Genomic DNA, 10,184 nt, shown 5'->3' with positions numbered 1-10,184 from the left:
TAATTTGTTGCTAGTATTATTTCTTTCTTGTAGGTTCTACACTGTATTATTCACCATTATTTTCTTTCTCTTTTACTTATATTTGATGTACTTGAGCTCGAGGGTCCTTTGGAAACAACCTCTCTATCTACCAGATACTGATAAGATATGCGTAGACTTGACTCCTCTCCTCATACCTACTTTGTGGGGATCTCATTGAGCATGTTGTTATTGTTGAAAGTGAAATTGCTCGTTAATAACAATAATAACTGAGAGCAAAAAAGTATCCGAACTTTCTTCATTATCTACAAGGAATTCCTACCTTTGAGACCAATTAAGATCACAAAATCAAAAGGCATTTTAGTATATTCTACATATTTCTAATTTAAGATCACGAGATTTGAAAATGTTCTTTATTTTCTATAATACTCCGTATAAGTCAAAATCAGACTAATAAATTAAAACGAGAAATATTTTTTTTCTCTTTCATACTTCCTTGATAGGAAATAATGGTCCTTAGGACCTTAGAAGTCAACTAACATAACAAGTTTAACTAATTCATTAATACATTAACAACTCCACTTCAAAAATTTTAAAATATTATTAGAGAATTCCCCTTTTTTCACTTAATTCACAAAGAGCCTATTGAAATCTCTTCTACAAACAATCAAGATGCTAAAGTCTTCTTCCAAACTAATCATTTTTTGGTTCTTGTTCTTGTTCTTGACATTGAGCAATCAATCATTTTCAGCTAGAACTCTGAATAACAATCATCATCATCATGAACGCGATGAAACGTCTTTTTACATGCTAGATGTTCTTAGTCTAGAACACCCTTCATCAAGACCTGCATCAACAAGAGTAAATAGTCATCATCATCATCAACTTCCCTTCTCGAAACCATTAGGCTATTTCCCTCCGTTAGGAGGCATTCCCTTGACCGACACAAACACAAATGTTGGAATGAACGGATTGCATACTCACACGCTTGATCTGGAAGGAATCAGCATGACGTTCCCAGCTATAGCTACACTGCAAGAATTAGAACTAGGGACAGTAATAACAATCGATGAGGACATATACAAAGGTTCTATTTACGGTTCATCTTTGATGGGAAAAGCTCAAGGAATGTATGTAGCAAGTTCAGAAGACGGTAGCAGTCATATGATGGCGATGACTACTACTTTTCTTGGTAATGAGTATGAAGATAGTCTAAGGTTTTTCGGGGTGCATAAGGGCGATGTTTTTGAATCACATATAGCAGTAATAGGAGGTACCGGAAAGTATCATGATGCAAATGGCTATGCTACTGTCAAGATTGTCAATGTAACATCTAACAAAAATGAAGAAGCATACAAGATTCTTTCATTCAATGTTTATCTTGGTTAAAGTTAGTAACTTGCTAGAGTAATCATCGAACTGTAATTCACAATTTCTTTCTCTATTGTAATTTTTGATTGTTATATTTTGTTATAAGGGTGAAGATTTTGTTACTGTCAATACAAAGGGAGATGTTTACACAAACTACAATTAGTGTCACAGTGAACTTTTCCAAAGTGTGTTCCATCAGAAAAATGAACAGCTCTTCAATAGTTTCAAAGTTATATCGAAACTCGCATGAAAAAATTCTGACTACAGACATTGTACTAGATAAGCAAATCAAGTTAAAGTCATGCATAGGGAAAACTGCTTTCTCCGCGCAGATACAAAGGCAAGTGTAGGGGAAGACATAGTATTGCTAAATCAGCTGACTAAAATTCATAAAGTTAACAGTTAACAGTTAACAGACCAATTCAGGAGCGTGGAATAAGCTGCAAAGGCCTGAAAAGAAAAAAAATCAAATAGTGTTGGAGGACGAATAGATAATACATATATGAGGATTCCTGAAGATGTACTATTTATGAGAAAAACAACTTAATCTCCTTCGAATTTTATACTACATATCGGGTTTAGGAAATGTGAGGAGAATTCTGAGGTTTAGGAACTCATTTCTTTCAGAATTGTGTGAAATTCACAGAGTATTCTTCTGCCTTCAACAAGATTTACTGATAAATTTTAATATTTTATCATCTATGAAGGAAACTTAAACTGCGTTCTGTCGCTAGCAATTATGAATTTTTTTTAAGCTCGGAAAAACAGGAAGAACGAGACATGGCAATTCTGCCTGTAGAAGTTGAAAAAATGAAAGCTTCTGTGAAGTCAATAGTATATCTGTACATGAACATCCTAAGTTAACTGATACATGTTGGTGGGAGGTTACAGGTATCCCGTGGAATTAGTTGAAGTTCACAAAGCTGGCTCGGACACCACGGTTATTAAAAAAAGAGATAACTAGTTAATCAGAAAAAAAAATAATTCAGAGTTGGTTCAACCAAACCTGATGTCCAAGTGGATTTGGTGTTCTGCAACAAAATAAGATCACTCCTTACCAAAACCACCTTATCAGCTCCACTTTATATTAGGATGTGATAAAGCTATATATAACCATTGAGGCTCAAGTCTTTCCTCATCAGTTAAGCATCTACTCAACTTCATTTGCCTTCTATATCTCACTCTAGCACCGCTTTCAAGAAAAGATGGCGAAAGTTTCCCAACTCATCTCGAAAACACTCCTAGCCACGTTCTGCATTTTTCTGCTAGTCCTCACCTTTGACTGTGCCAGTTCAGCAAGAATCCTTGATGAAGTGAGCCAAGTGGCAGATGCGTCATCAGAAATAGATGAGCCTGTTGTGGCTCCTGTGGTTGCCCCAGCTACCACATTGCCGAGTAACCAATTACCAGCTACTGTCACCACTCCTGATTCTGATGTGGCACCAGTAGCTGATCCTTCCATCCCTGCGGACACAGTGGCTCCTCCAGCAGTTTTACCAGCTGACCCTGAGCCAGATTCAGTCCCTGTCATCGCCCCTGCTGCGTCAGCGACTCCTCCTGCTGACTTAACAGATAATGGAGCAGCCCCTGTTGCTGATGCAGCACCAGTTACTACCCCTGTCACCAAAACACCAGGAGTGGCCACTAAAGCCCCAGGTGGGACCACAGCAGCTGCTGCATCAGGCCCCAAAGTAGAAAGTCCCATCCTCGAACACCCCACGTTCTCCTTTTTCATGCATGACATCCTTGGTGGTTCGCTTCCTTCAGGAAGAGTTGTCACTGGAATTGTAGCCACTTCCGATGCCAACAATCTGCCTTTCTCCAAGCTCAACAATCAAATCTTCCCAATGAATGGAGGAATTTCTTTGAACAACATTAACAACATCGTCAATAACAACAATTATCCATTCCTTGCAGGCCTTAACGGTCAGCAACAAGCTAACACAGTCCTGCAAAACAGCGGAAACAACGATGTAGTTACTGGTGATGATACCCAACCTTTTGTAACAGCCGGGCAGCTTCCTTCTGGTTTATCGCTTCAGCAGCTTATGTTTGGCTCTATTACTGTCGTTGACAATGAATTAACAGAGGGGCATGAGCTTGGATCATCTGTTCTCGGGAGGGCACAAGGATTTTACCTGACAAGTTCTTCAGACGGCACCAGCCACACTTTAGCCTTGACAACACTTTTCCATGGAGAACATAATCATGAAGTTGATGATACTATTAGTTTCTTCGGAATTCACAGGACAGCCACACCAATTTCTCACATTGCCATCATAGGAGGGACTGGCAAGTATGAGAATGCTAAAGGATTTGCCACCATCGAAACTCTTCCTCACGTGGACCAACATACAACTGATGGACTGGAGACAATTACCCACTTTACTGTCTACATCACCCCTTAAACAGCATGCCCCCTAGATATTAATTCAACATGTTTGCTATATTTCTGAATCTTTATATTTCGTACTTTGAAGCATGTAATTGAATGGTCATATGTACTGGTGATATTATGATATATCAGACCTCTTTTACTCAGTACAAAAATGTGTATTCGACTTGGGAGTTTCATTTTTCCATCACACATCATGAAACACTAAACAACAGTGTATATGAAAAGATATCTAATAAAATGAAAGACCTACCAAAATCTTATACCTGGAAGGTTTTTCCACCAATACAGCTGTAGAAGGAAAAACAGGCTCAAGGGAAAAGTAGTTTGTAGCATTATTTAAAGAAAGATTCCCTTAAATAGTAAACTGAAAGCAAGAATTAATAGCACAAACACCTGCTCAACGATAACTCCTTTTCAACTTCTGGCTCTCAGCCTTCAAAAATATATCAATAGTATTGATATTTAGTTGTTTACACCAAATCTTTCTACATGTATCTTCATGCATAAGCATGGGTGATAATCTATAGAAAAAATAATCCTTCAAGAACTGCACACCATGTTTAAATGAATATAAGAATAAACAGTGCCACGTCTTTCAGATTTTCTACACAAAATCCTATACTTTCAGATCAAAAATGCTGTTGAAAAAAAACTATATCTATTCCCAGTAACTTGAGGAGGGAAGTAGTAGGAAAACTTTAGCGGCCAAATCCCATTTTATACACTCTCAATGCGTAGCTAATTCTGCAGCTAGCTCCTCCAACAAATATTTCTCTATTTCTCTGCATATGCTACCAATTTCCTCCTCGACCTGCAACCATTTGGTTTCATTTCCAATTGCCTTCCCAGACAAGTCCTTGCGTATTTCATTTTCATGACTAACCAGCATCCTCCACAGCTCTTCTTCAATATCAGTTCTCCTCATCGTAGAACAACACCTTCTCTTAAAAGATTTTCCCATTATGTAGATCTCCAGAAATGAATGCAAAATCTCACTTAGCCCTGAATTTATGTGGTCAAACAGCAGTTTCCTCTCTGATTTTAGCCAAGATGTTTGTTTCCCGTATTTCTTCTCTAACAAGTCAAACACTGAGGGATTCACGGGACATTCCAGAGAATGCCATGTCTCAAAACACATTCCTAGGTTTATGCCGTGCAAACTGGCTTCATCTAAAACATCAACTAGGTAGGAGAAGTCCCTGCCATCTGCAGTTTTGAAGTCTTTCAAAATGTTTTCACTATCTTGAAGGAGATCTGGAGACCCAGTCTCGGAGTCTCCATCAGTTGAGACACCCATTTCAGATCCTTCTGAATATGTTTCCTCAGAGTTGGTCTCAAGAAACTGAAGTTGCCGTGCTACACCTTACAAGTTTAGAAATACAAAAATAAGATCGGATGAAATCTGTTGAGAAATAGTTAACAAAGGTTTGTGTTTACTTACTACATAGGCCGTGGAACGCAGAGGTATAGGGTTCCTCTTCCTGGAAAGGTGGCTCCAGAACTGAATTTGGACTATGCTGATCGGTTTCCTTCAAGTTCAAGTCTCTATATTCCATATTATCTTTCTGTTTTTGGTTCATGGACTTGGAATGTTTCTCAGCAACAGCTACTTTCTGCCTTGGATGCCAGCCATATAGAGAAGCTTTATGGCCGATCATACCTTCAGGACTTCCAGAGGCTATCCTAGAACCAGCAGAATGATTTGGAACTAGCGAATCCTTGCTGCACGAGCCTGAGTTCTGAGTGTTCACACTGGATGAACTGCAAAACCTTTGCGAGTCACGCTTGGAGTCCAAAAATTGAGGCCTAGTTTCTAAGTCATCCGTAGCAAGCATTTCTCCAAGATTTTGGCTTCTACAAGTTGTTTCAACTTCTTGAAGATCATTCATCAGCTTCCATTTTTCAATGGTTTGCTTCTTGACTTCTTTGGAAAAAGATGACCTCTTTGAAAAGAAATTTAGTGTATTATCTTTTCTTTGTGTACTAAATAATTTTGAAGAAGGCAGCTTTAGAGCGTCGGCCTTCAGAAAAGTGTCACTGATGCTTTCTGCTCTTCCTGGTCTCTCATTATGTACTGCCCCATTTTCATGTTCGGCGAATTTCTTGTACTTCAAATCAACGGGAACGGACTGCAAACCATGCCTAAGAGAAACTGACTGATGATTGGTTTTACGATACTTTCCAGAACTAGGTTTGACCACAATAACTCTTGTAGACGGATGAGGCATGTTTTCATTTGGATCAAGCTGAAAGTTTATTTTCTTCAAGTGATGAATAGAACATTCTCCAATGTCATCCTTAGGTGAACCAATCTCAAGTGTCTGAAGAGATCTCAAAGTCTTTTCTTTAGCGGTAGTCTTAGCAGACATCTTGCTTATTGGTTTAGCTACAGCTGAGTGAACTGGATGGCAATAGGGTTTATAAGCCTGTAGATCACGCAAATGCTTGGTTGAAAGTAAACTTTCTGAGGTGCCTTCGAAGTCCATAAGATAAGAATGTTTCTCCTTTATAGAAGTAACACTCGAATTAGTATATTTCCGCATCTTCAACTTCGCTGCAGATACATCTTTAACTATTTGATGCTTCTGAGTGTTTATTCCACGGGAGAGGCCAACAGAAAATGAACTCTTCTCTCGCAAACCTATAGAAGCCATTTTCTGGAGATAGTTCTCAGAGAGTACTCTCCTTCTCTTAACAGGGAGGTGCTGCCGAGGTGGAAGCTCGTCAAGGCTCATCAACCTTGCTATAACACTTGGTGTGTGCTGCTTCCCTTCCATCTGTTTCAACAACTCCTTAACCAGTCTGGTTGATTAAACCAGGCACTGTGCAGACATGACGAGAATTTTGTTAGTTTTCCAGATCAACAATTATGTCTACAAGAGCAAATTAGATACAAATCATGTTTTCCCAAATCACATTGAATGTTGTTAGGAACTTATTACTGTTCTCTGATGCAATAAGATAATGCCTTCGATAACAGAAGCATTTTAAAATAAGCAAAGACACATTAATGATAGTTCTTAGTTCTTGCACACAGATGGCTACATCCCTCCGCACAAAACAAACAATCCAATGAAAAAATTCAAAGATCAAAGCTCTAGAAACCATATGCCATTCAGAGTGGCGTTTATAGCGAATCTAGCATGACTTACATTTAATCACCCAAGCAAGCAATATCCATTGACAGCATTTAAAACTTAAACTAGAGAAGTGAAGAACATCATTCACACCATGTTAGGGACAACACAGACAGCCAAATTTGTATCAGTATGATAACTGCCAAGAAAAGAAGGGGGGCTTAGTTCATCTAAATCACACAGATGAGAAAGCTTTTGATGTGGATCTTGAAAGATTTGGAAAAGTAGAACATGATCTACCCCTTCCTTCGATTGCTAATGAGAAAAGATCAGATGACGTGGAAAATACATGTTCTTTGCTTCATTAGCCAAAGAATGAAACATAGTATACCTTCAAATGTCACCACTCATAAGTGTAAATGCAATTAGAGACACATAGTCAAATATTGTTCTCTCAAAGCTAAAAAGCAGCAGACCATATTTATTAAACATTATCATTATCAATAAAGTATAAACCCCAACACTGAGAAAGTCCAACAGTAAGCCATCATAAAAGACATCAAATTACTATCATTAGCCACAACACAAAAGTCAACTCAAAACCCAACACAATCATTCCCTATCATCACTCTCAATCAAATAAGCCTGAATTCCAAACTAGTTGAGATCAGTTATACGAATTTTCTGTATACTCAGAATACTCAACTATGCCTCAATCTTGTGTATATATTTGTCCTAACACAACTATCTTCCTTTATTTGAACTAAAAAGTAAACTAACGTTTATAAAACCTCACATAGCTGGAATTCTCACAATTATTATACAACAACAACACCAAACAAGTTCGAGTCAGCTATATGAATCCCGATTTTTTCATTTAAGCTCATATCATATCATTATCAATCCTAACAATTACTATAACTAACAAAAATCCAACCTAACTCATTTCACACAATAACTTACAGACCCACAACACAACATAGTGACAAAAACCCAAAAAAAATCAAGAATCATAAAAAATCCAAGAATATCAAAAAACCCATAAACTAAAGATTCTACCTTTATTGAAGATGGTCTCCTCCTCCTTATAACTAATGATGATAAACCCAATAAAATTGATAATATCAATATAATAACAGCAGCCATCAAAATATTTTTTTTAATCCATAATACTTTTCATAAACTAATCATAACCAAAATTGATTAAAAATTGAAATTTAAGCAAGAAAAAAACAACCCCACCTCCAAAAAAACTGGAAAAATCAAGAAGATCAAATCCCAAGAAACAAATATATAAAAAAAAATTGAGCTTTTTGTGGATTTGTGTATGAAAAAAATTGCCTGAAAATAATGGAGTGATGAAGAAGAATAGCTGGAAATGATTAATTAATTTTAATTAAATACTAAATAAAAAACTGCTATAATAATAAGCTTACTATAAATAATAATTTTTTTTTATTATTTAGGGTTTTGATTGACGAAAATTTGGTGTCAACAGGCCGCCGCCGTTACGGTGGTCGGCAAAAAAAATTGCGCCAAAATTTTGGTTGGTCAAATGTTCCAATCATTAACAATTATGAATATCTTTTTGTTTTTTTACTATGTAAAAAAATAGGAAAATATTATTTAAATATTTTTTCTAAATTATTTTTTAATTTTACATTCAATATAAATTATTTATTTCGATATTACATGTAAGGATCTGAGGTTAAATATTGATTGGTATAAATATTGCGATAAAAGTTTTTATGTCAATCGTTATTTATTATGAATCGCGTAAAATTTAAATCGGACGAGTAATGTGAACAAATGGATATTTATCAATTTTATATAATTAAGATAAATTATATTTAATTTTTTTACAATTTTGAAAATGTAAATGATATTGATTACCATGTCTAAATTCACTTAGACATGTGCAAACCCTTTGAAAAAATTGATGACTTTAAAAAGGAAGTGTTATTTTAACACTAAATCATTTAACATTGAGATTTTTATTTTAAAAAATTAAATAACTAATTTATTAGCTATTGAGTTAGCATTTCTACGAGTATACATATAGATCGTAAAAATAATAAATGCGATTGACAACATTATCATTCCTATAAAACATAAACCCTCCAAAACATAACACGTGAATCACGTTATAAAAGTACTAATTTACGAGGCGAGGGACACACCATCCCCTCTCCTAAGAAACATCGTAGCCCTAGGGCGGAGCCAACTTATGGTCAAGGTTTATTTGAATTGAAAATAACACTGTTTACATATAATTAAAATTATATATATGTATGTGTAAAACTTCTTTCGACTACTTAATATGTTCACTTCTTCAAATACTGAAGTATCCTTAAACAAAAATGTATACTCCGCTATTATCCAAGCCACCTATCACTAAGATTGCTAAAATTATTACTAGCAAGTCCTCATCAAAAATAAAAGTAGAACTAAAAAAAACATATAAATTTTTCTAATATATTAGATTTTTGAAAAATACTTTGATTTAAAAAAAAAAAGAGAAAAATCTCATTACGTCCTTTTAATCTAGATGCAACATAACAGGTTTATATCGTTTTGTTTAGAGAGAAATAGTCTCTCATCATATTACTAACATAAATATTGAATATATTAGCGGACTTATTTCATTTTAACATCGATCGTCCACGACATCTAAAAAATACTTTTACATTTTTTTTGAGACAAAAATTTTTGAATAACTTTATTCCAATTCAAATGGAATTTGGTTCTATACAAGCATCTTACAACTTTCAGAATTTGGTATATGATTCTTCCTATCCCAAAATTGCAGCAAATAAAATAAATAAATAATGGAGAGTATAAATTCTAGACATTAATGCATTTGGAATATATGGAGTTACGATGTATCGTATTACAATTTTGTAAAGATAAAAATATCATTTTTTAGATAGATTTTTGACTGAAATAATAAAGCGTATTAAAAATAAATTTTATAGCAAAGAGAGAATAATAACGATAACAAATAATAATGTTATTAAAAAAAAAGATGATAATTAATAAGATCAAAATTAAGATAGTAAAAGAATAATAATTAATATAATATTAATAAGAAAAAATAGATGATGTTCATTACTTATCAACATTGAGCTACCTTAATATTTAATTTTTGTATTCACCTAATCACTTAGACTAAAAATAGTATAATTCATGCCTAATATATGTCTAATCACATACTCCACAATTTATGTACACTAATTAAGATAAGTAAATAATAAATTTAATAAATTATTTGTCTAAAAATCCAAAAGGAAAAAAGAAAAGTTTGGAATGATCATTTTCAAACTTTTTCTTTTTCTTTAGCATCAACTAAATAATGGGAA

General features: G+C 34.8%; 3 protein-coding genes across 6 annotated transcripts; 2 read left to right on the top strand and 1 right to left on the bottom strand.

Moving 5' to 3' along the window:
• Positions 1-651: 651 nt before the first annotated feature.
• On the top strand, positions 652-1,368 carry LOC107020006 (dirigent protein 25-like). Its single transcript, XM_015220350.2, has one exon. It carries the CDS (start codon positions 652-654, stop codon positions 1,366-1,368), a length of 717 nt encoding a protein of 238 aa, XP_015075836.1.
• A 1,125-nt stretch (positions 1,369-2,493) lies between these two features.
• LOC107019067 (dirigent protein 24-like) lies at positions 2,494-3,918 on the top strand. Its single transcript, XM_015219649.2, has one exon. It carries the CDS (start codon positions 2,556-2,558, stop codon positions 3,756-3,758), a length of 1,203 nt encoding a protein of 400 aa, XP_015075135.1. The 5' UTR covers positions 2,494-2,555; the 3' UTR covers positions 3,759-3,918.
• Positions 3,919-4,145: 227 nt separating this feature from the next.
• Positions 4,146-8,215, bottom strand: LOC107018779. Of its 4 annotated transcripts, none has more exons than XM_015219347.2 (3): positions 8,068-8,215; positions 5,190-6,570; positions 4,146-5,110 (listed from the first exon to the last, which is right to left on the bottom strand). In XM_015219347.2, exons 2-3 carry the CDS (start codon positions 6,523-6,525, stop codon positions 4,476-4,478), a joined length of 1,971 nt encoding a protein of 656 aa, XP_015074833.1. In that variant the 5' UTR covers positions 6,526-6,570; positions 8,068-8,215; the 3' UTR covers positions 4,146-4,475. The 4 variants fall into 4 exon arrangements, with proteins under 4 accessions (XP_015074833.1, XP_015074831.1, XP_027773057.1 ...); XM_015219345.2 differs by lacking the exon at positions 8,068-8,215 and adding an exon at positions 7,885-8,061; XM_027917256.1 differs by lacking the exon at positions 8,068-8,215 and adding an exon at positions 7,885-8,061 and having other exon boundaries at positions 4,146-5,104.
• Between the last annotated feature and the right edge of the window lie 1,969 nt (positions 8,216-10,184).

Source organism: Solanum pennellii, chromosome 5, assembly GCF_001406875.1.
Source record: "Solanum pennellii chromosome 5, SPENNV200".
NCBI lineage: Eukaryota > Viridiplantae > Streptophyta > Magnoliopsida > Solanales > Solanaceae > Solanum > Solanum pennellii.
Note: the sequence above shows the minus strand (reverse complement) of the source record. Positions and strands in the feature narration are given on the sequence as shown.

Coding starts and splice junctions, on each gene's coding strand:
- LOC107018779 (XM_015219347.2), bottom strand. CDS start 6,525: ATGGAAGGGAAGCAGCACACACCAAGTGTTATAGCAAGGTTGATGAGC. Junction 5,111..5,189: donor TGCGTTCCACGGCCTATGTA/GTAAGTAAACAC, acceptor TAAACTTGTAAG/GTGTAGCACGGCAACTTCAG.
- LOC107020006 (XM_015220350.2), top strand. CDS start 652: ATGCTAAAGTCTTCTTCCAAACTAATCATTTTTTGGTTCTTGTTCTTG.
- LOC107019067 (XM_015219649.2), top strand. CDS start 2,556: ATGGCGAAAGTTTCCCAACTCATCTCGAAAACACTCCTAGCCACGTTC.